Source organism: Erpetoichthys calabaricus, chromosome 2 (genome assembly GCF_900747795.2).
Source record: "Erpetoichthys calabaricus chromosome 2, fErpCal1.3, whole genome shotgun sequence".
NCBI classification, from domain to species: Eukaryota; Metazoa; Chordata; class Cladistia; order Polypteriformes; family Polypteridae; genus Erpetoichthys; species Erpetoichthys calabaricus.
This window is the reverse complement of record NC_041395.2, coordinates 99,797,112-99,823,850: the sequence shown is the minus strand read 5'-3', so window position 1 is coordinate 99,823,850 and position 26,739 is coordinate 99,797,112. Positions and strand designations below refer to the sequence as shown.

The following is a 26,739-nucleotide window of genomic DNA, read 5'->3' as shown; positions in this document are numbered from 1 at the left end:
AAGGTGCAAGAGTAGACCAACCTGGCAATGAACATGGTAAGTTTATATATCCCTAGAGAAAGTAAGCAAGATGAAGAAGATGAGAACACCACAATAATAGACTTACATTCACAGCCTCTAAGAATGTGCAGTAAGAGACTCTGAGGAACACAAACTGGAATAAATATTCCCGTACTCAGCTGGTAGCACGGCAATCACTACTGCCAAAAGAGCTTTCTCACACCTTATCGGAGGAACAGCTCGTTTAAGGATGGCAAGTGCAAACAGCTGGAGTAAGGATAGAAGTAAGGTGGAATGGATTCAAAACTGGACAGCCTCGATTACTTTTTAAGTTGAAAGAACTATTACATATCATGCTGAGTTATGGTAAGTTCAGGTATTATGGCATTTTGGGTATTGCAGAGAACTGGTTTAAAACTCTTATTTTAGATGCTATTTAATGTTCGATGGGTTAAGTCTCATACAATCAGACATAGAGGAAAAATCAGGATGGGGTCTAGAGACTTATGTAATTAAGATATACTAAAATGCGAGCATATTACAATAAAAGCTGAAATATGTGAACCAGACTTCGAAATGCAGTCTGAATCCATCCATGTTACTGACTAATAGAGAGCTGCATCATTATATTGATGCGTATTTTTAAACTCGGCAACAGAAATGATTCACTCTGTTTTGAACACTGTAAACAAGAGTCATTCTAACTCTGGTGTCTTTACCCAGGCAATCTGTATTTTCTGTATTCAAATGTTAATATCTTTAAATGTAATCCTGTGGTATGTCTCAACAGGTCTGACCGACTTATTGCAATCTCCAAGCTTGTTTTTAACAGCGGCACCTGTTCATTATCCAAGCCAAAAGTTTGGTAATAGTGGTGGTGGGAGATGGAGGGTTGTGATTGGTTTATTGTAATATACATAAATAAATATATATATATTCTTCTCTTGAGCTTCTGTAAAGATTTAATTTCCCCTTGGGGACAAAAAAGTATTTCTATCTACTTTTAAAAGAGCTACATCAATAAAACACAGATAAGAGTCAAGAGTATTGCCATATTCATCGGCGAAAGACTTAATAATGACCTGTATTTCATAATGATCAAGCTGCATGCATTTAAAAATGAATGAATGTTCTTACAAAGATGCGAACTGTACAGATACAGTATAATGGACAAATAAAATTTATTTTTATCAGAAATATTCAAAATATGCCCAATTACGAGTGCAGCCTTAAAATAAAACCTCTTAGCAAAACTGCATACTGAACAACAAATTCTCTTTTCCCTCCATCCATCCATTACCATCCATTTTCCAACCCGCTGAATCCGAACACAGGGTCACGGGGGTCTGCTGGAGCCAATCCCAGCCAACACAGGGCACAAGGCAGGAACGAATCATGGGCAGGGTGCCCACCCACCGCAGGACACACACAAACACACCCACACACCAAGCACACACTACAGCCAATTTAGAATTGCCAATCCACCTAACCTGCATGTCTTTGGACTGTGGGAAGAAACCGGAGTGCCCGGAAGAGACCCACGCAGACACGTGGAGAACATGCAAACTCCACGCAGGGAGGACTCGGGAAGCGAACCCGGGTCTCCTAACTGCGAGGCAGCAGCACTACCACTGCACCACCATGCCGCCCGTTCCATCCATTACCCAACCCGCTACAGTGCATCCGGAAAGTATTCACAGCGCATCACTTTTTCCACATTTTGTTATGTTACAGCCTTATTCCAAAATGGATTAAATTCATTTTTTCCTCAGAATTCTGCACACAACACCCCATGACAACGTGAAAAAAGTTTACTTGAGGTTTTTGCAAATTTATTAAAAATGAAAAAACTGAGAAATCACATGTACATAAGTATTCACAGCCTTTGCTCAATACTTTGTCGATGCACCTTTGGCAGCAATTACAGCCTGAAGTCTTTGATGCCACAAGCTTGGCACACCTATTCTTGGCCAGTTTCGCCCATTCCTCTTTGCAGCACCTCTCAAGCTCCATCAGGTTGGATGGGAAGCGTCGGTGCACAGCCATTTTAAGATCTCTCCAGAGATGTTCAATCGGATTCAAGTCTGGGCTCTGGCTGGGCCACTCAAGAACATTCACAGAGTTGTCCTGAAGCCACTCCTTTGATATCTTGACTGTGTGCTTAGGGTCGTTGAGGTCAAGAGCGCTCTGGAGCAGGTTTTCATCCAGGATGTCTCTGTACATTGCTGCAGTCATCTTTCCCTTTATCCTGATTAGTCTACCAGTTCCTGCCCCTGAAAAACATCCCCACAGCATGATGCTGCCACCACCATGCTTCACTGTAGGGATGGTGCCAGGTTTCCTCCAAATGTGACGCCTGGCATTCACGCCAAAGAGTTCAATCTTTGTCTTATCAGACGAGAGAATTTTCTTTCTCATGGTCTGAGAGTCCTTCAGGTGCCTTTTGGCAAACTCCAGGTGGGCTGCCATGTGCCTTTTACTAAGGAGTGGCTTCCCTCTGGCCACTCTACCATACAGGCCTGATTGGTGGATTGCTGCAGAGATGGTTGTCCTTCTGGAAGATTCTCCTCTCTCCACAAAGGACCTCTGGAGCTCTGACAGAGTGACCATCGGGTTCTTGGTCACCACCCTGACTAAGGCCCTTCTCCCCCGATCGCTCAGTTTAGATGGCCGGCCAGCTCTAGGAAGAGTCCTGGTGGTTTCGAACTTCTTCCACTTACGGATGATGGAGGCCACTATGCTCATTGGGACCTTCAAAGCAGCAGAAATTTTTCTGTAACCTTTCCCAGATTTGTGCATCGAGACAATCCTGTCTCGGAGGTCTACAGACAATTCCTTTGACTTCATGCTTGGTTTGTGCTCTGACATGAACTGTCAATTGTGGGACCTTATATAGACAGGTGTGTGCCTTTCCAAATCATGTCCAAACAACTGAATTTACCACAGGTGGACTCCAATTAAGCTGCAGAAACATCTCAAGGATGATCAGGGGAAACAGGATGCACCTGAGCTCAATTTTGAGCTTCATGGCAAAGGCTGTGAATACTTATGTACATGTGCTTTCTCAATTTTTTTATTTTTAATAAATTTGCAAAAACCTCAAGTAAACTTTTTTCATGTTGTCATTATGGGGTGTTGTGTGTAGAATTTTGAGGAAAAAATGAATTTAATCCATTTTGGAATAAGGCTGTAACATAACAAAATGTGGAAAAAGTGATGCGCTGTGAATACTTTCCGGATGCACTGTATATTCTAACACAGGGTCACGGGGGTCTACTGCAGCCAATCTCAGCCTACAAAGGGCGCAAGGCAGGAACAAACCCCGGGCAGGGCGCTAGCCCACCGCAGAGCACACACACACACATACCCACAAACTAGGGACAATTTAGGATCGCTAATGCACCTAACCTGCATGTCTTTGGAGTGTGGGAGGAAACCAGAGCACCTGGAGGGAACCCACGCAGACACAGGGAGAACATGCAAACTCCACGCAGGGAGGACCTGGGAAGTGAACCCAGGTCTCCTTACTGCGAGGCAGCAGTGCTACCACTGCGACACTGTGCCGCCTCTCTCTTTTCCCTTGATGTCCGAAAGCTGGTGAAGCACTTAAATTAGTAACTTTACCACAATGACAGCAACAGGTGCAGATATTAATGATAAACAATTTGTTTAGTATTATTTAGTATTTTGCTTTTGTATATTAATACAATTGTGACTTAATTTAGATCCATTTTGGAACAAATTTTTCAATAAATAAATAACATTTGTTATTTAAATAACATTTGTTATTTATTTAAAAGTACATCTACCTCCTGACAATTATATTGTCAGTTGAAGATCATCCAGATGTTATTTCCATCACTTCATCTGCAAGTACCTCCACTCTATGCAGCATAGATGTGCTTGAAAGTACTACTTTTTAAATTACAACATAACACTGTTCTTTTCACATCTGAAATTAGCTCATCCATAACTTCTAGAACACACTCTTTTATAGTTTCTAAACTCTGTAAATGGCCTCTTTGTTTTGGCCAAAATCCATGTTACTCTTAGAGGTGCCAATGTAGCTCTATCCTGTTATATGCAAAAGTGACTGAGACTCATTCAGGTATGCTGAAATTATGCTAATAGAAGTAGTAATTTCAACTGCTGTTCATTTGATTCTTTAGGGTAGTCTGCTGAAAGCAAGTCGTGTTGTCTGGTAGTGTATCTTGATGTTTTATACTTTCCTGACAAAGTAGTAGCACAGTACACACCTGGGTTTAAGACTACTCTCCTTTGCCAAAGTAAACAAATACTTCTCTGTCCATTCACTTAGGAATCAGAGACTTTCCTTGTTTATTTGTCTTTTTTTCCATTTGGACAGGGCTATAATCTCATATATGTTGAGTAATTGTATCCCCAGTATGGAGAACAATATATAATGTACATATCAGCAAATGGCATGGGTGAGTTTATATGTAGTGGTATTTTTTGCAGTAACACTAGTTTCAGCAGGGCTGTTCAACAACTTGCCATCAACCAATAATGGCTTTTTGAAATTCAGTCAATTGTAGCTTAAGAATTTAATATTACTATTTTTTATTATTAAACAATTTTATTCTAATTTTTATTATTAAATTGCATTTAATTCAAAATCAATATATAATATCCTGGACAGCTTACTATGCTGCTTTATTAACCAGAAATAAAATATTGTATTTTCACCCAAAATGTTCAACATTTTCTCAGTGTACAGGTGGGCCTCTAGTTGAATAGGTTGAGTTTATAACAAAAAAAAAATATCACAAAACATATACCAAAAAATCTGAACAGTAACAAATGAAATACATCTGAGCACATGACAACGAAAATTAAAAAGAAGTAGGAAATGCAAAACAACTTTTGGAGAAGGAGATAATATTATAGTCAAATCTAAAGGTCTTTCAGTGTGTTAGAAGTAGTAAAACAATCAAGCAGTCAATCAGCATGGGGATATAAAATAATTTGATAAAAAGTTGAAAATACACTTTATAAACTAATAATGCACCGATTTATTGGTAAAAGATTAGAGCCAGCTGTTTTTTGCTGTAAATACTTGTGCAAATTTATCAAATGCAAGTTAGTGATACCTAATTGGTTTTATGATTTGGTGTGGACTAAAACAGTAACCTGCATGAACATTCATTGCACTTCCAGGTCTCTGTAAGTACAAAAAATGTGCTCAAAGTTCTAAAGCGAGTGAGCCTGCTGATAAAACAAGTGTAATTTCTGAATACTGTATAACAAAAGCAGAACATTCCTTTACTTCTGTGGACCGTAAATATGGCACAAACAAGTTAATTTTAATTTTTAATAATTTAATTAAAGTCTAATTTTTGCTATATTACTAAGGAACAAAAACAACATTTAAAAAACATCTTCTGTTGATGCACCAAAAGCTGCAAAGTGTCTGATCAGATAGCATTTAAGCACATTATAAAACGTTCAAATAACCTAATGAAACCATCTGAAATAATCACAACTCAGACACAATGTGAATGTGTGAAACCCACACACTGACCCAGCTGGCAATGTTAACAGAAATATTAATCACTGCACAACAGTCTAGATAACAGAAAATATTTTGATTTCTAATGAGATATTTTATTAAGTATGCATATGAGGTTTTTTTTTACTTATTATGAAAGACTTTTAATAACTATGCTTTTAAGGTTATATTAAGTAAAACTTAAGAGTTGTGTGTGCGAGTTGTGCTGGTGGTGGCTGCTGAGGTGTTGTTTATAGGAAGTTGTCTGATAATTGTAAATTTCACATTTTTGTGTGAGGTCATGGAACCAATCCCTGTGAAAAGCCAGTGATGACTTTATTATGTTATTGTGTGGAAAATATTTTTTTAATCATTTTTATAAATTTCTTTCTTAATGTTAAAGTAATCTACAAACATATAAACTGTACTGATGAAAATTAATTTGCACAGCTGTGCTTTGCTATGTACTACACTATGGAAGATGCTTCCTAAAACTGTTCGAAATAGGAAAAAAACCTACACTCAGCAGCGTGGACTAAACCGTACACAGACAGGCCACCCCCAATGACTATTATTTAAGTTGGTCAGTTGAGAAAACGTCACCAATCCACTCTTTCATGGAGATTTGCACAAAAATAACTGCATCATTTCACAACACAAACTTAGAACTCTTAAAGAGTGTTCGTAGCTGTCAAAGTCAATAATTGTTCAATATACTGTATTTTAATTGCCCCAGTCCTCTGAGTTATAAATGAACAGACCACTCGATAGCAGTAATAAGTTTACAAAAGAATCTGAATTTTGAAAAGAAAAAAAAGGCAATCAAATCAGCCCAGGTGAAACCCAATCAGTACAACTAAAATATTTTTAAACAGGAAGCAACTAACCTATATGTTAGTGAGTAGTTCCATGTAGGATACTGTGCAGAGGCCTTTTTACACAAAAGGCAGGGATTATAGAATTTGCTTAAACAGAATTAACCAGGATATCATGTTTCAATCACTTTCAGAATTATGAAATGTCAAAGGTATGGTATGGAAGGGGATTGCCAAAAGGCTCTGGTTTTTTAAATTTACAAAAATGAATTACATAGAAAAGTATTAAAAACTATGTTACATTTAAAATTAACACTAAATTAAGTGTATTTGGAGATGCCCTCAAGTCAGTAAGTTTCTACAGATTTTCATGTATAAAATTTAGTGGCAAACTATTTCCATGTACATAAATATAACAATTTACATACAGTCATATGAAAAAGTTTGGGAACCCCTCTTAATTCTTTGGGTTTTTGTTTATCATTGGCTGAGCTTTCAAAGTAGCAACTTCCTTTTTAATATATGACATGCCTTAAGGAAAAAGTAGCATTTCAGCAGTAACATTAAGTTTATTGGATTAAGAGAAAATATGCAATATGCATCATAACAAAATTAGACAGGTGCATAAATTTGGGCACCCCAACAGATATATTACATCAATACTTAGCTGAGCCTTCTTTTGCAAATATAACAGCCTCTAGACGCCTCCTATTGCCTTTAATGAGAGTTGCTTAGAGGATCCCATGATGTCACTCTTCAGAGGAGAGTCAAAGGGAAGCACAACTTGTAGTTGACCACCTTAAATACCTTTTCTCATGATTGGACATACCGGTCTATGAAGTTCAAGGCTTAACAAGCTAATCCAACCAATTTGGTGCTGCAAGTAATCAGTATTGAGCAGTTACATGCATTAAAATCAGCAAAATTACAAGGGTGCCCAAATTTTTGCACAGCTAGTTTTTCACATTTGATTTAATTTCATACAACCAAATACTGCTTCACTAAAAATCTTTGTTCGGAAAACACCCCAGTACTCAGATGTTCCTAGGAAATGAAAGACATATTACTGTTATCTTTTTTGTTGAAAGTAAATTATTATTCAGGCTGACAGGGGTTCCAAAACTTTTTCATATGACTATATAAATAGAATTTAATTGACTCATAATGCAAAACAATGTGATGCTAGGAGTTGCAAATAAATGAGTTGTAAATAACCAATACAAATAACTGACTCTGAATACTAAAGTGGTGGGGAATAATAGCACAATCAAGAGTGCAAGCCAAAAGATATTATGCTTATGGTATATATCATCATATAAAGGCACATATGGTGTCCAGTGTGCTGTTTTGATCTGTCAATTATAAAAAGTATAAAAATAGTTCTAGACTTCTAAACTTATACCAGAACTGTGTGATACGAGCTATGGAAGGATTGAAGAGAATACCTTGAACGATCTGTAGGTACTGATCCCAATCCCAAATCCAAAACACCAACGCAGGAATCCAACATAATAAAAAAGGGGTTTAGTCACAAAAGAAGGAATAAACAACACAGGGGAATAAAGTACAACCAAGGATAAAAAAAATGACAGATACCTCTGCCCTGGCTACTCAATTGCTTATGTTCTCCTCACTCACCTTCCAGCTCTGGCCCTCCTTCCACTCTCTATCCAGCTGAGCCATAGTGGGACTAAGAATATTTGCTCTGATTAATTATAGGAGGGGTATCACAGTGACTTTGTAGTTACAGCCATTTCCTCACAACTTCAGTGACCTGGGTTTGATTTGTTTGTCTGCTTACTCTTTAGTTATGTTTATCTTTCTTTCTTTCCCCCACATTGTAAAAAAATGCACAATAGGTTAACAGGCATCTGCAAATAGAAAAAAGAGTGTGTGTGTGGAGCCTATGACTAGCACACCTCTCAGTGTTGAATTCTTTCTGGTCACAAATGCTTCCAACATCACTATAATACATGTTCAGAAAAAGAATAGGTGTGTATTATGCTCCAAGCCACCCCGGATCTCTAGGTTATTCACATTACATCAAGTGTTGATACCTGAGTTTAATTTGTACTGATATCACTATTCCTAAAGAGATGTGTATTAATATACATTTGACTTGCCACATTTCCTATGGTAGTAAACCAGTCAGTCAGTCATTGTCCAACCCGCTATATCCTAACACAGGGTCATGGGGGTCTGCTGGAGCCAATCCCAGCCAACACAGGGCGCAAGGCAGGAACAAACCCTGAGCAGGGCGCCAGCCCACCGCAGGGCACAAACACACGCACACCCACACACACACACACACCAAGCACACAGTAGGGACAATTTAGGATCGCCAATGCACCTAACCTGCATGTCTTTGGACTGTGGGAGGAAACCGGAGCACCTGGAGGAAACCCACGCAGACACGGGGAGGGTTGTAAACCATTCAGAGTAAAAAAAGGTGGCTGCACTATAATAATAATAATAATTCTTTATATTTATATAGCGCTTTTCTCATTACTCGAAGTGCTCTCCACACAGGGAAGACTTAAGAAGTGAACTCACAACCTCCTTACTGCAAAGCACTAGATTTCCCATATGTGCCACTCTTGCAGTTAACAAAAAAGAAAAAAAAAAAAAAAACAGATTACCAGATCATGTGGCATGTTAAACAACACAATAGCTAGAAAAAAAAATCAAGTTCTACTATTTAAGGACACTAAAACAATTAAGTATGTTCAGTAATTTTAAAAGGATGATACAAAACCCAACACTTCAATTCTCATGAGCATTTCACCTGCTTTTTTTCCTGATTATTGAGGGTTTAGTGCTATTTGGTTCCTTTAACAATTACCATACTGCAAAGTCACCACTGCCTACCAGACCAGAAAACAGGAAAGGATATTCTTTTCTTAAATTGAACTGGCAGATCTGGTGGTTGCAGCAGCAGCAGAAATTGTGAAGAGCTGGAAACAAAAGAAAGAAATGGTGCAAACAACAAATGCAAGTGTAATGTCAAATAAAAACACACAAACGTAATTAGTCTAAATAAGTACATTATCATCATTGTTACACTTTCTTCTCGATATTATGCAGACTCGGGATGGTTCAAAGATATTCTCTTTTATTTTCAGGGTATTTTATTAAAGGAGAAGAGTGAGGCATAAAACTGTAGTCTCTGAAACAGTATATATCTTTGGTACCACTGGATGTTTAATTTAAAGTCAGACCTTTACAATACAGCGAGTTCTGCAACCAGAAATACTGTACATAAAAAGTATGCAAGAATAGAAAAAAGTGTCATCTGTTGTTAACAAATAAACTATTGAAAGGATAAGACACAGAGAGAACAGAAAATACATGCAATTAAACAGAAAACAAATAGTGTATTCAAATATTACAACAACATGTCAAGTGTTATTATTCTGTTAATTACTATCAGATTAATATTTATAGTATGTATAGGTACTGTAACCAGTAGAAGGATTAGGTATTAAATGAGGTTATACTTAAAAAAAACAACATAACACCTGATTTAACCAATTCAGTATCATGGGTGGCTTAGGTCTATACAGCAGTATCATGTGCCAGTCCATCTGAGGACCCAATAATGCACACCACCTACACTTACACAGGGACAGTTTAAAAATATTGATTACCCTAACATGCCTGTCTTTATAACTAACATCCATCTAATCGATTAATTTTGTGAAATTGTTTTTCTGTTTTAGAACAGCGAAAAGCTGGAGCCTATCCTAAAAGCTACCAGCCATAGATAGAATATCAGTCCATCACAGGGGAATTCAGGCACACATCCATACCTGTTAATTCTGAAACAATAAAGAAGATTGTCAAATAAAATGCCTCTTCCTATAGCCATATGGGGAATGGTTACATTCAAAGCCATTAAAATTTATGACCATGACAGCCATCTGCACATAAAGAAAGCACGAGAAAGAAAAAAAGCATGGAATTCAATGGAAACTGCTTTCCAAAAGCATTCAACTTAAAACAAATATTTAATGCAATGAACACACTTTTTCACAAAAAGGCAAAGTATCCTTATTGTTTATTTAGAATGTGCATGAAACGTCATCACTCAACTACAGTAATAAGTCAAGATATAAGTCAAAAGCAACCTGTAATGCAACAGAAAAGGCAGGAAAGGGGCAACAGAATTAACTTTTTTTCACCTTTGTATTTCTATTTTTCCTTTGTTTTCTCTATGTTGATTTTGAAGCAAATGATTGTTGCTATAATTGTTATTTGTTATGTTATTATTACTTGTTTGATTGAGTAGAATGCCATTGTAATGTTTGGATGTTAAAAAATGAAACATAAAAATGAAAATAATAGTCATTTGTGAAGAAAAGGCTATTTTTGTATTTGAAGTATGACAGCACCTATACCTTATTTTAAAAGTGCAAAATAGATTTACATAGGTACACTGCTGCTTTGTAATCTTGCTACATTGTTATTTCTTAAATAATCCAGTTCTTAAAGTATACTAATGTGTAGTACTAGTACAATAAGGGAGGGGGGGGGGGGGTAGTGTTATTTTTATAACTGTACAGCAGAACTACCAATTAAAATGTCCAGCCAACTGATTGTTTAATAGGAATGAAAATGTTTACTGTGTCACCAGAAATTATGGGCTGCAATAATGTATGTGAGCTCATAACGAGAATCATTTTCTTCCCTGTTTTAAGTCTATTTTCTCAGCAGCACTTACTGTGCAGATCCAGAAAATGTGATTAGAATGTGTAGAGTAAATGCTTAAATACACTGTGTTTATCTATGGTACGTTTAAGTACTGTGTTAGTGCTGCTTTGTAGGAAAAATATATTTTATTGTTCTTAGTTATATAATTTGACTAACAGAAATGCAGTAAAAGATAAACAAGCAAAATTCTTTAGTCCACATTTCAAAATGTCTTAGTGGAATCAAAAAGATCTATTTTTGTAACAACTAATAGAGAAGGCAAAAGCTAATTTGTTTACTAGCTTGTTTCAGTATGGTCATACTAAGACTTATAAATAATACAGGTGTCATCAAGTTCAACTAGATGGTCACAAACCTAAAATTTTGGTTGCAATTTAGACATTTACAGATTTATTTGCTCCCAGCATGACTCACACTGGAATTTACCCTTTTGGTATCAATATCAGTCATCTTTTGAAAACTACACACAAAGGTTGTACCTGTACCTGTGTCAGGAGTGCTGCTAACTTTTATTTTGTCCAAATGTTAATCCTAGTGCCATTGATGCACCCAAAGTCCCTAAACATTATAAATTATACTAACAAAAGCAATATTTTAATATTGAAAAACTGTTATCTTCAGTTCATTATTTATGTCAATGTGTATGGATCAAGACTTGCATTTATTTATATAGAACATATTCCTACAAAGATTAGCTCAAATTGCTTTACAAGATGTCAAGGAGAAATTTACAAAAAAAGAAAAAAATCAAATAAGAACATTAAGAATAAGTACAGAAAAATAAATCTATGTGATCTTATAAAATATACATTTATAACTAGTACAAAAGTTGTGTCCTTTCATGATGTAAATCTATAACATTATACAGTATATACATAGAGTCACCTCTGTTTAAAAAGTTACCCTAACACTACCACTTGGATGTGACCTGATTCCTATTTCTCACATATCCGACACTGATCAAATTTTGCCAAAACCCACATGGTGTCCTATTTTTTTAAACAAAATACAGTCCACTTTCATGTCCAATACTCCATTCCGTTTTCATTCAAATCACCCATAACCAGTCTGAATTTAAACTGTCAAATCAGAATTTTATACAAGGAAATGCCTTCTTTACTTTTTTTAGTGCATGCTAAAAACACATTACTTTCCATAACGAACACCATGTTCAAGCATAGGGGTGTTCATATGTGCACTTGGCACCAGGACACCCTAGGCCTCAGTTCGATGATCGACTTTGTGGTCGTGTCGTCGGACTTGCGGCCACATGTCTTGGACACTCGGGTGAAGAGAGGGGCGGAGCTGTCAACTGATCACCACCTGGTGGTGAGTTGGCTTCGATGGTGGGGGAGGATGCCGGTCAGGCGTGGTAGGCCCAAACGTGTTGTGAGGGTCTGCTGGGAACGTCTGGCAGAGCCCCCTGTCAGAAGTAGCTTCAACTCCCACCTCCGGCAGAACTTCGACCACATCCCGAGGGAGGTGGGGGACATTGAGTCCGAATGGGCCATGTTCCGTGCCTCTATTGTTGAGGCAGCTGACCGGAGCTGTGGCCGTAAGGTGGTCGGTGCCTGTCGTGGCGGCAATCCCCGAACCCGCTGGTGGACACCGGCGGTGAAGGATGCCGTCAAGCTGAAGAAGGAGTCCTACAGGACCCTTTTGTCCTGTGGGACCCCGGAGGCAGCTGATAGGTACCGGCAGGCCAAGCGGAATGCGGCTTTGGTGGTTGCTGAGGCAAAAACTCGGGCGTGGGAGGAGTTTGGGGAGGCCATGGAGAATGACTTTCGGACGGCTTCGAGGAGATTCTGGTCCACCATCCGGCGTCTCAGGAAGGGGAAGCAGTGCATTGTCAACACTGTATATGGTGGGGATGGTGCGCTGCTGACCTCGACTCGGGATGTTGTGGGTCGGTGGGGGGAATACTTCGAAGACCTCCTCAATCCCATTAACATGCCTTCCAATGAGGAAGCAGAGCCTGGTGGACTCCCCCATCTCTGGGACTGAGGTCACCGAGGTGGTCAAAAAACTCCTTGGTGGTAGGGCCCCGGGGGTGGATGAGATACGCCCGGAGTTCCTCAAGGCTCTGGATGTTGTAGGACTGTCTTGGCTGACACGCCTCTGCAACATCGCATGGACATCAGGGAAAGTGCCTCTGGATTGGCAGACCGGGGTGGTGGTCCCCCTCTTTAAGAAGGGGGATCGGAGGGTGTGTTCCAACTACAGAGGGATCACACTCCTCAGCCTCCCTGGAAAAGTCTATTCAGGGGTCCTGGAGAGGAGGGTCCGTCGGATAGTCGAGCCTCGGATTCAGGAGGAACAGTGTGGTTTTCGTCCTGGTCGCGGAACAGTGGACCAGCTCTATACCCTTAGCAGGGTCCTGGAGGGTGCATGGGAGTTTGCCCAACCAGTCTACATGTGTTTTGTGGACTTAGAAAAGGCATTCGACCGTGTCCCTCGGGGAATCCTGTGGGGGGTACTCCGAGAGTATGGGGTACCGGCGCCCCTGATAAGGGCTGTTCAGTCCCTGTACGATCGGTGCCAGAGCTTGGTCCGCATTGCCGGCAGTAAGTCGAACCCGTTTCCAGTGAGAGTTGGACTCCGCCAGGGCTGCCCTTTGTCACCGATTCTGTTCATATCTTTTATGGACAGAATTTCTAGGCGCAGCCAGGGTGTTGAGGGGGTCCAGTTTGGTGGGCTCAGGATTGGGGTCACTGCTTTTTGCAGATGATGTTGTCCTGTTTGCTTCATCAGGCCATGATCTTCAGCTCTCTCTGGATCGGTTCGCAGCCGAGTGTGAAGCGGCTGGGATGAGAATCAGCACCTCCAAATCCGAGACCATGGTCCTCAGCCGGAAAAGGGTGGAGTGCCCTCTCAGGGTTGGTAGCGAGATCCTGCCCCAAGTGGAGGAGTTCAAGTATCTCGGGGTCTTGTTCACGAGTGAGGGAAGAATGGAGCGTGAGATCGACAGGCGGATCGGTGCGGCATCCGCAGTAATGCGGGCATTGCATCGGTCTGTCGTGGTGAAAAAGGAGCTGAGCCGCAAGGCGAAGCTCTCAATTTACCAGTCGATCTATGTTTCCTACCCTCACCTATGGTCATGAGCTATGGGTAGTGACCGAAAGAACGAGATCGCGAATACAAGCGGCTGAAATGAGTTTTTCTCCGCAGGGTGTCTGGGGCTTTCCCTTAAAGATAGGGTGAGAAGCTCAGTCATCCGGGAGGGGCTCAGAGTAGAGCCGCTGCTCCTCCGCATCGAGAGGAGTCAGATGAGGTGGCTCGGGCATCTGATCAGGATGCCTCCTGGACGCCTCCCTGGTGAGGTGTTCCGGGCACGTCCAACCGGGAGGAGGCCCTGGGGAAGACCCAGGACACGCTGGAGGGACTATGTCTCTCGACTGGCCTGGGAAACGCCTTGGGATTCTCCCGGAAGAGCTAGAAGAAGTGGCCGGGGAGAGGGAAGTCTGGGCATCTCTGCTCAAGCTGCTGCCCCCGCGACCCGACCTCGGATAAGCGGGAGACAATGGCTTTCTCATAACTTCAATTTAGTTTAATCCTGATGCTCTGTATATTCAATTAATTATCATAACTATTCATGGTGGCTCTAAAATTCGTACTAACCCCTACTTTCTCTTCTGTTTCTTTTCCCGGTTTTCTAATCAAAGCACCATGATGTTCCTACATTGATGGATTAAAAGCCAGAAGTCTACATGACCATCATCATCAAGTCCTTCCATGAAAACCCTAAATACAAAGAGGACTGTTCATTTATATTGGGTAGAATGCCCAGAGGGGGCTGGGCGGTCTCATGGTCTGGAACCCCTGCAGATTTTATTTTTTTTCTCCAGCCCTCTGGAGTTTTTTTGTTTTTTCTGTCCTCCCTGGCCATCGGACCTTACTCTTATTCTATGTTAATTAGTGTTGTCTTATTTTAATTCTTACTTTGTTTTTTTTTTCTCTTTTTCTTCATCATGTAAAGCACTTTGAGCTACATTATTTGTATGAAAATGTGCTATATAAATAAATGTTGTTGTTGTTGTTGTTGATGTGAAATACTAAAATGGGTGGCTCGGTGGGGTAGTGGTAGCACTGCTGCCTCATAGTAAGGAGACCTATGTTTTCATGCCAGGTTCTCCTTTACGTGTATTTCTGCATGTTTTCCCCATGTCTGCGTTGGTTTCCTCCCACAGTCCAAAGACATGCAGGTTAGATGCATTGGCTATACTAAATTGGCACTAGTGTGAAGTTGGTTTGTGTGTGTGTTCACCCTGCAATGGGCTGGCGCCCTGTCCAGGGAATTGCTCCTGCCTTGCACCCTAGGCTAGCTGGGATAGGCTCCAGCACTCCACGACCCTATTCAGGAATTAGCAGGTTAGAAAATGACAACAAAAATGACAACAAGGAAACAACATTTTTACTGCTGAGACATTTGAATGTTATTAATCTTATTCAAAAGTTCTTCTGCCACTGGGTGTAATAACAGCACTTAACAATGAAGTCTTAACTACTGTTGTGTATGTAAATTCTTCTTTGAATGGAGGTGGAGAAATTCATAGAAGAAAATGCTAAGGCATATGATGCAATAGCCCTTCTGTACTTATTCATCATGTTTAGAACAAAGAGTTCTGCTTCTAAAATGTAGAAAGTTGAAGAGCATTATCAAAAAAAAACATATTAGAAATTCATGTTTATGCCTGACGTATCATAAATCACAACAAATGTGCAGCATGTTCATACATATATTCCACATAAGCTGAATGTGTATGTACCACTCAGGCTACATCTAGATCATGTAATGTAAATACCACAGACATCCGATCAGATTTCTTTGCCAAATTTGATTTAGGCATTGAGACCTGGTAATGCATAGGCTTACTTGCCACTCAGAAACCATGAAGGTGCAGGTTTCTCTAATCTATTTTCATATTTTCCTCTCGCATATTGAATTTTCAGTCGAACATGTTGCAAGCTATTGCATCTCTGGGCTAGTTTTTGACAAAAATATGCCTAAATTCCTGCACAAACACAACAGAAGTAACTTTAGGACAAATCCTGAATATGTCATGTGATAAACCCTTAACTACACATTTCTAAATGAGATAAATAGTCTAACAAAGTGAAGTAAACAACTAATCCACAACTAAAGCAATACTATATTTTTATGACTGCAATTTGATGAAACATCACTACCATGAAAAGAATATGGGGTAGACAAATAATGAGGACAAGCCACAGTTTAGTGTAAAAAATCTAACATTGGGAGCTTAACCTACAAATGTACCATAAAATGTTTTATTCAGTATCCATAAATACTGTTTTGCTAAGATATAAAGAATATGTCACCATATTCTGCTCCGTATTATTGAAAATTCTAGGAAAAAGCAGCTAAATTACCATCCACCGTTCTACAATTATTTTATACTAGCTGTAAGAGCCCGTGCTGTAAAAAACCCGGGCTCCTACAAACTATTGAAATCGTCAGAAAAAAATTTGAAATGCAGAGTCGGCGGTTTTGTTTTATGGACATGCCCGCCCCCGTTGTCTATCAGCTGGTAAGTGAGTTTCTCTCTTCTCGGAGGTTTCGTTTTGCCGATGTGCTAACCTTGTTTGCGTATTAGCGGCTAAGTGAGTTTGTCTCTGACTCGTTAAGCTTCATGCTGTAGCCTCACACTTCCAAGCGTAGACGTTTATATATAAGAATGTTTCTCTCATTGTCCAAACAAATCACTAAGAATTAGGGACTTAAAACTGGGCTGCTTATGCATTACAGTTGCTTAGTCAGCTTTACAGTACATTTCATAATAAAAACTATTTCAAACATATACACATTTATTATGATATAACATAACTATACAAAATAAGTATGGGGTGTATTTTGAGGGTGGAATTTAATCTGAGGCCAAATGGTTTTAAATTCAATCCTTACCTATCATATTACACTCTGACTGGCACAGATGCTAAAAGGTGAGACCATACAATATTACTTTGTAAATAACATTTCCCAGAAAAGGCATGCAGATCTTCATATACTGCAGGAGGTCAGAAATAATCAATACAACATATGGGAATGTGACAGCAGACAGAAGCCTCTTCATTTCATTTCAGATAGAGTATATACAGTATGTACAGTCTGATTCTTTTTTAGTAAGAACCATTGTGATAATTGAGAAGGGTTCAGATTTTATTTTTATAAATGTAATTTAAATTTGTATCTATCCACATTTTAACCTGCCTAATCCAATGTTAAGTTTCACAGGGCAGGAACCTTACATTACTTGTTTATGACATTAAAATAAAAAGAGTATGATGTATAATAAATAATTTGCTGATAAATGTATTATAACCAAGTGTACAACAAATTCCCAAATGCCTCATTACTTTGACTAGACGGCAAGCCCAATTCTATATACTGAACATCCAAAGGGTTATCACAATGCCTTTTGTCTACAATTTAACATTGTAGAATGTTGGAAAAGACTTGATGACTCATATTGGCATTCTTGGATCAAGCAGGAAAATGGGATTTATGTTACTTAAGACCGATGTTCTTAAAAAAATGGTTGAAAACCTCTTTCTGTTTGCAGAAAATCACTACTTATTTCAGCATACCTACTCAGTGTGTTGGAAGACTCATCATTATGGCACAAACATTATTCTACTTTATATATTAAGTAGCCTTCTATTCTGTGTATTATGTTTTAGTCATTCATAAAATTCTAGGCACATTTTATGACTAATAATAATAATTCATTACATTTATATAGTGGTTTTCTCAGTTCTCAAAGTGCTACCCACTGACCTCCACAGAAGCCACCAATAAAAAAAAAAAAACTCTTCTGCCCTTCTTCCTATACAGGATGTTCAGCATCTATTACGTGAGTGCATTTCTAAATGTACATTCCATAATTTGGCTACGTATCTTTTGCTTTTAATACTTAATGTTATATTGGTTTCTGAGGGCTACAGCAACATATCAGTGGCTGTTATTTAATCACGGGCTATATTTGTATAGACCAGGGCAAAACTTTTAAAACAGATGGCAATAGAGCATTTAATTTACAATGATATATAATTCAGTATTTGAATATTATTTACAAAACCCTGCTACCTGTGTGGAGAATGGATGCTTTGACAGTATAAAATGGAATTTCAATTTAATTGCACCATATGATATTTTTTACACATATACCACAGTTGACTGGAGTTGACTTTTTCTTGCACTGTTCTTTGGTGACAATTAAGGAACAAAACCAAAATAATGACTATAAGCATATCCTTTTCTGTTAACTAGTAATCTTACTTATCAGTCTTCATGTATTACAGAAATAATTCACACACTCTTGTGCAATCCTGACAAAATTAAATTAAGAGTAAAAGAATTTCAACTAGCCACAAATTATTTAAGAAGCAAGTTTTAAACCATTAGGGATGATCGCATTGTGATAGACTGACACCCTGTCCAGGGGACTGTTCCTGCCTTGTGCCCTTTCGTGCTGGGATATGCTTCAGCTCCCATGACCCTACTGAGGATTAAGTGAGTTTAGAAAATGGTATGGTTATGCGCGACTTGAAGGGCGTAATCAAGATGCTGGAGGAGACTGCGGACGCGCCTCTGAGAGCCGTATTGGGGTGGTTGAGCCGGCGCGACGCAGGATTCTCCAGCCAGTCCGATGCAGTGGTACAGGTGAGTATTACCGGTACTGTAGAGGAAAGGGGGCGGAGCACAACGGCTGCAATTATGATCAGTACAGCTTGCCAGGCCGCTCCGTCCACTACACAAGACGCTGCCGTGATGACAGACGGCGTGGCAGAGGAGCGTGTGGAGAGGCAGCTGGTGAACATCAGCTGCCAAACGACTCCCCCCCCTGACTGCCCGCGCCTGTCTTACGGCCGTATAAAGGGGTGCAAGGGTCGAACTGGAGGGGGTCGGTGTGCTATAACTGCGGCTACGGTGGCCACGTCTGGAGGTGTTGTCCAGAGAGAACGTCCGAGTGGCAGGAATGTCGGGGCAGCACCCCCAGACCTGTTAATTATATTTTCACAGGGTGCAGCTGCGGAGCTGCGGAGCCACGGATCCCGACTCCCTGTCCTGGAGAGGACCGGCCCTCACGGGGCAGGCCGATGAGCCCCATAAGCCTCATCTGAGGGAGGGGCAATGTAATGGACAGCCGGGTCCCATGCCCGGCAGGGACGCCCCTGCTGCATCTGTTCCGGGGGAGCAGCCATGGACAGTTCAATACCTCCCCCGGCACGCTTGATGGTAGCCTCCCTCACGGATGATGATTCCCCAACCTAGCGCATGGCTCCAGGGGAGATGGAGTCCTCCACAGCCTGGTTGGGGGCTCGGATGGCTGCTAGGGGGGAGCTGCATGGAGTCTGCAGCCCGGCTGGTCGAATCTTCAGCCCCACCCGGAAGTGCAATTAGAACCAGGTGGTCAAGCACCTGGAATGCTTCCGGGTGGGTTATAAAAAGGGCCAGCCACCACCACTCACAGAGCCAGAGTTGGGAGGAAGGAGACGAAGCTTGAGGAGGAGGAGTGGTGGTGGTAAAAAGGAGAAAGGATTGTTGCTGTGGTGATAATTGTGCTTTTGTGGGACTGTGTATTGCCTGTGGGTCACGGGGAAGACGTGCGCCCACGGGTGAAGAAAATAAAACGTTTGTGTTTTAAGACATGCGGTGTCTGTCTGTCTGTGCCTGGGGCCTGGTCTTTTACACCATATTATAATGGGATGCATGTTGTATGTTGGTGCAATGATAGCACAACTGCCTCCTAACATGCAGACCAGGGTTCTCATCCCAGGTACTCCCATGGAGTTTGTATGTTTTCCCTATGTCCACATGGGTTTTCTTCTGGTGCTCTGGTTTTCTTCCACAGTTGAAAGACATGCAGGTGTGTGTGTGTGTGTGTGTGTGTGTGTGTGTGTGTGTGTGCATATGTGTGTATGCTTCCTCATGACCTAGTTCTGGAAAAGTGGGTTTAGAAAATGGATGGATGATGAGTTCATTGCTCTTTTTATCAATAAAAGACATTAATAGGGCATAGGTTTACTTAATGCATAATTTTAATACAATCCTGTTGGAATAAATGTAATCAATGTTAACTGCCTGGGATAAAGGAATAAAGAATTAGTTTTGATTTTTAATATTATTTACATAGTGTTGATTATTTTTCTGCACATATAATCATCATTAATTAATCCCAAAAACCTACTGCAAAAAAATGAAATCTGTGAATATCAAATGCTGCCCCCCTTAAACATATGAAAGGCGCACCATTCAATTAAACCAATAGGTACTGTGCACTGCAGTGTAGTAGTTAGCATAAAACAAAATAATAAAGGTCTTAAATAAAATATAAGGCACACTAATAAAAGTATACATTTAAAAAACATCTGTAATCTGGACTTTTGCAAAATGATTAGCATTATCATTTAACATAACGGTTCAAATATGGGGCCAGGTCATAGTGTGGAACTGGCATGTTCTAATTATGCCCGTGTGGGTTTCCTCTGCAATATCTAGCTTCCAGGAAACAAGCAAGCTTTGACCCATGATGCTGCTGTCATGTACTCAGGATTTCTACCATCTGTCTATTCACCTTATGCATGATCTCTGACCTTTTCTGGTGTAAATTTTAGAATTAACCAGGTTGAGATAACTCAGTGATAAACACACAGCCAGTATTGGAGTACAAGTCCACTTATTTATTATTATTGGATAGAGTAATGACCCCAAATCCACACCAGCTGGCAAACTGGGTGAACAACTTATGCAAGTGGCCACCTGTAATATACAGTTAGGTCTATAAATATTTGGACAGAGACAACTTTTTTCTAATTTTGGTTCTGTACATTACCACAATGAATTTTAAATGAAACAACTCAGATGCAGTTGAAGTGTAGACTTTCAGCTTTAATTCAGTGGGGTGAACAAAACGATTCCATAAAAATGTGAGGCAACTAAAGCATTTTTTAACACAAAATAGTAAGACTATGAAAAATTACACAGGGCACCTAAGCATACCAGTACCTTCATGGTGATAAAGTGGGCTCACTTCTTCTCCACCCAGTTAATGGCATGATTTTTTTTTTAATTTTTGAAAGCAGAGGTACAGCCCAGTGACTTTGTGTGAATTTGAGTGAGCATAGTATTTACTGCATACTGAGTACACCCTGGTGGCACGGTGGCGCAGTGGGTAGCGCTGCTGCCTCACAGTTGGGACACCTGGGGACCTGGGTTCGCTTCCCGGGTCCTCCCTGCGTGGAGTTTGCATGTTCTCCCCGTGTCTGTGTGGGTTTCCTCCGGGCACTCCGGTTTCCTCCCACAGTCCAAAGACATGCTGGTTAGGTGGATTGGTGATTCTAAATTGGCCCTAGTGTGTGCTTGGTGTGTGGGTGTGTTTGTGTGTGTCCTGCGGTGGGTTGGCATCCTGCCCGGGATTGGTTCCTGCCTTGTGCCCTGTGTTGGCTGGGATTGGCTCCAGCAGACCCCCGTGACCCTGTGTTTGGATTCAGCGGGTTGGAAAATGGATGGATGGATGGATGAGTACACCCTTGAGCTGGATATATTCTTCAACATTTATCTGACAATTTTTTTTTTTCTTTTCAAATCACAGGTGGGACTTCTACCAGGCAATGCAACACTGTAGGCATTCTCTGAAAAACTGAACAACTGATACTGAATCCTAGTTTCAAAACCTTTTGGTACCTGGTCTGCTCAATTTGTATTTGATTCAGAATTCATTTCTACTATCATCACCTGGAAAAACACAACATTAAATGTTGTGTAAATTGTAAGCCTCTTGGCCAACCTCTGACATAAAGAACATATCAGCTATGAACTACCTAAATTGATACAGAACAGTATTCAAATTAGAATCACATAGCTTTCAGTTGTAAAAAGGACAACCCACAATAACATGGAATGAATCTCCAAATAACTCACACTATATGGCTCAAACATAGCACTCTGATGCAGTCTAGGAGTGAGGCAATATATTGTGCACAATTTTGCTAGAGAGCACAAAGCTAACAAATTATTAAAATTTGTTTCTTTACATACCCTTTATTGCACTAATATTCTCAACTTCTTCAAAATGGGGGCATCAAACACAACCCACTTTTCTATTCTGCGTATGTGTGAAAGCCAGTCAGCTTCTTTTTTTTGAAGTACATCTTCTTAAGCGACATTTTCAAATTAAAACTACATGCTAATCAGCATAACTTTTTGCACAAAGCATTCCTCTTTCAAGATCTCTTTTTATGTTTTTACAACTTCTAACAGAGCAAATAGTGCTTAATTTTATGTACTTTGTCACTACCTACACTGTCTACTGTACACTTGTTGGTGAGACTGAGAAAGCACTACACTCAAGTGTTTATCTGTTTCAAAAAAATATTTTTTTTTTCACCATAGACCAGAATTATAATGGCCACTTAAGACTATTGAATGCAAAACATTATTGTGTTTTTTAAGATTTATTTCATGATTAAGTTAAAACATTTTTTCTTGGTTGTCTACAAATAATCAAGAATTTCTTGTCAATATATTGATGTATCAATCAGGGACATACAAGTTTAAATATACAGTGCCACAGTCAATGCTCTGCATCCTGACTAGGATGGAGGCTGGTGCCTTACCATGGAGGGAGGAAAGAATGGAAGGACAGAGAAGGACTAGTATGCCAGCTGGGATGTTTAGTAGATGGTGGCTGTTTCCGGGTTCATGGTCTCCCCCCAGTAAATACAATGGCAGTATCCCACCAAAACCCCCATATGCATACCCACAAGGCAGGATGGCAATTGTAGTCTTATGGGAGAGTCCTATCAGGGCTCTTGGGTGCCACCATGAGAAGCTGCAGGGAAGCATTATGCCTTCTTAGAAGAGCTTCTACCTAACAGTAAGTGCTTCCAAAATGCACTGTTGTGGCACTGGAAGTACTTCCACTGAGGCATAAAAGAAGCCACTTTTCATGCCTCAGGATTCAGAGTTGGGAAGAGACGCTGATAAGACCATGTGGAAGGCGAGTAGGAAGGAGGAAAATGAGCTTATGACTTTGTTATATTGTCTGAAAAGGAGGAAATTGGACACTTGTGAAGGTATTGGCTTAAATAAAGTTACTTGTATTTGTATTTGTATTTGTCTGTGTTGTGTAGTTGTCTATGGTGTTTTGGGCTTGGTGGTGCCCCCAAAAGGCCACAATATTTATATGTACACACACATACACCCACCCATACACAAATACATGTATACATGCATATGCTGTATATAGTCTGCTTTATATGTGGGACTAAACAAAATTTGGTAGAAAAATAATTTTTACCCCATTTTATCAAAATGAAAATTACGATTTTTTCTTTATTTTAAATTAGAAGCAATAATATCTCCATTATTTGATAGAAAACAGTTCATATTATGGTAAGTAAAATTTTATATCAATTCTACATGAAGAAGGAAAGGAACACATAAAAAATAACTAATATTTTTAAATATGATTGACATGCCATTCTTTCCAATTATTAAAATTACAAAAATTACCCATGGCCTGGTTTCAGGTATTGGTGCAAGTAAATTTAGAATTTGTGAAATTATATCTACAAGAAATCAAACAAATTTGGATTTTAACAATGAAATGATGCTTTTCTTTTTCATTTCAGTCTCTTCTGACAATTTGAGGACATGCAATTATTTTGATTTGAAAGGAAGAGGGATTCTAAATTCCACGTGATGAAGATATGTTTGAGGGTGCTCTACAATGTACTGACATTTTCTCCCCAGGTTATTTCTCAGTTTGTTTTGGCTTCATCACATACTGCTACAACTCTGAACAGAACAATCAAATATTGAAAATCGAATGAATGAACGGAATTAAGTAATTCAATTTCCTTTAGATTAGATGGAAGAATTTCCCTAATTAAATGATAGTAAAAAATAAATCCTGCCTAAGTCTTAGCAGCAAAGACCATTTTCACTAAAAATAAATAAATAAAATAAAAAAGTGAACCATTTGTTTGATAGAATATCTTTCAGAGAACAGAGTTTTGCCACATTACAATGCATGTTGCAAAATAAACAGAGGAATGAAATGCTACTTATTTGTGTCTGTTACTGCTTACACTATTGAGCAACCAAAATCTCACTCTTTCCGGGTCTCAATGAAAAACATACCCAAAAAGCTGGTAAGCCACAAAGCTAGGTCCTCCTTCATGGGCAGAAGACTGGCTTCATGTCGGCTAGCCAACCATTGGCTGTACTGGTTAACATCTGCAAGACTGGGCCCTCTGAACTCTTTGGAGCTTAAGGCACTAGACATGGTGAACCAACAAACAGATCTGTTGTAAAAAAAAAAAAAAAAAAAAAAGCACAGAAACACTGAGGTAAGCAATCTTGTATCACTTTAGGTTGCATGGAAACATCTCTAAGTGTCTAGTAAATATACAGTACTTCAAGAAATCACAGAACCTGAAATTTTGGATGTTTAATCAATATTCAGGTTCTGTGGATGAAACTTAGTAGATCCTGGAGTGAAGTGTTAGTCACATGTTATACTACATTAACATTGAGTAACATTTTCCTAGTATAAAGACTGCTATTTTAAAACTAGCATTTTCACCTAGTGGTGTTAAATAATTATTAACAATTGTAAAAAACCAGAATGAATAAAAAAGAAGAAAATTAAAAAGAAAGAAAAACCTCTAACTTGGCAGTCATAGTCACAGTGAGGCATTATGCAGGCGTATTACTGTTGGTATAAAGAAGCCCCAGAAGTGTTACATGACACACTTTTGCAGAATAATTTGTTAGTGAAAGTCCTCAGTGTTAGTGTGTCACAGAGAGGATGTGCAGCATTGTTCATAATGGCACACAGTTTTGTTTACATCTTCTCCTTTGCTTCTTTCTCCAGAAAATCCAGACTGCATCTCATAACTGATCCTTCCCTTTTTGATTAGCTTGTTGATTTGGTGGGTCTCTCTTGAAATAATGCTACCAGCCCAGCACACCACAGTGAACAAAATCACAGTGACCATTGCATAGTTGTCGATGTGAAGGATGTCACTACCCACATTAGAGGCACACCTGACTCCTAAGAAAATAAAAACTGGCTCTGCCCTTTCTTATATACAATATTTCTTCTGTGTTGCAAGACCAGTCCAACATGTCATTGATTTGTACCCCTAAGTACTTGTAGGAGTGCATCACTTCTATATCCATTCCCTGAATATTGACTGGACATAGAGGCTCTTTGGTACAGCAAAAGTAAAATACCAGTACCTTCGTTTTGCTGATATTTTGTTCATAGTTGGAGGTGTACAGAGTGAAGAGGAAAGTTTTCTGTGTGTCATCTTTTTAAGGTGCTTCCTATAAAACATTATGTTAAAATAGTGTATTGCAGCTATAAAACACTTAATATTGCACTGAAAGATGCTATATAAAATGGACTATTATTTGTAACCACTTTTATTGGGGATGAGCTATAATTGAAAAGTGCTCTACACATCAATTATGCCAGTGTCTTTAAATAGAATTAATGACAAAATGTATTATTTAAATATAATAATATTGTGTGATAATTTTTCCAAGAATGTCTTCAGATTAAATATTATTCCATGATAAGATGCAAAGTATTCACCCAGTATGACAGCACAATACTTTTCAATTAGAAAAGGTGAGTTATAAACGTTACAATAATAAAAATATATTTTTAATCATTTTAATCAATCACAACATATGAGCTACAGGATACAGGAAAACGCCGAAGCAACTTTGCTTTTAATTGCTGCTGAGTATTAAATTTCATTTTAAGTACTTATACTTAAAAGCACCCAACACTCTCAGCCTTAATGCATACATTCTTCAATAAGACTAACAAGACACCCATCAATACCGGCAGCATGTCAATGTTTTCTGAGTTGCCGTAAAAATGTATAAAGACATTAGTAGAAACAAAATCAAACATTCAGTCACCATCATGTGTAATACATTGTACAAAGCTAGTTCACCCAGCAAACATAAAGCATAAGAAGTTACATGTACCTCAATCTTGGCTACCAGAAGGACAGTAGAGTATTATGTCTTAGGTCTTGGGTAAAGGCTGAAGAGGAGCTGTTTCTCTTAAATGCCTGCTGTGCACAGCCTGTACTCACAGCTTCTGTGTCAATGTATTAAGAGTTGAGAGAGGAATCTCCAATTCTAAGCCGCATTGTCCACCTCATGGGCTCTGCCCAGGATAGTTTACAGTACACCTAATGACATGTAACTTTTTCAATAACCCTGTCAGTTAAATTCCTCCCCCCTTTCTGAAGAGAGAACAGGGAGCTTTTCATACCATCTGCTACAATACAGTAGAGCATTTATCTTTTTAAAAGAACAGTACCGATTAGAATTTCACTTCAGTTTGCAGTGAAACACAAACTTTTTTTTTTTTTTTTTTTAATATCCATGGTTATTTAACTAGGCTAGTTACTTGCTGTAAACAGTTGGTAGGGTAAGCTTATCTGTTGTTTAATGAAGGGACAAAAATTATTAAGGCCACAAAACAGAACATATACACTAAGTGTACTGCAGTTTGACTGTTCAGGTAAGTAACTAAAAATGGAGGCAGTTATTTTAAGAAATAAGCTAAAATAATCAAAGTAATTGAGAAATATCATAAAATGAAAGTAATATTTTAACGGATGTTTCAGTCAATGACATTTATTACTAGATAA

General features: G+C 39.2%; 1 protein-coding gene across 3 annotated transcripts in view; it reads right to left on the bottom strand.

Annotated features, from left to right (window-relative positions):
* The window catches only part of LOC114646179 (growth arrest-specific protein 2), a 181,875-nt gene that overhangs the window by 143,982 nt on the left and 11,154 nt on the right, over positions 1-26,739 (bottom strand). Inside the window, exons 1-2 of one of the 3 annotated variants that reach the window (XM_051923139.1) lie at positions 26,066-26,287; positions 24,200-24,363 (exon numbers count right to left, since the gene is read on the bottom strand). The exons of 1 other annotated variant lie outside the window; for it this stretch is intronic. In XM_051923139.1, coding sequence (XP_051779099.1) covers positions 24,200-24,344 — 145 coding nt within the window. In that variant the 5' untranslated portion in view covers positions 24,345-24,363; positions 26,066-26,287. Of the gene's footprint in view, positions 1-24,199; positions 24,364-26,065; positions 26,288-26,739 lie in introns of those variants that run through there. One more of the 3 variants, XM_028794212.2, reaches the window with a different exon arrangement.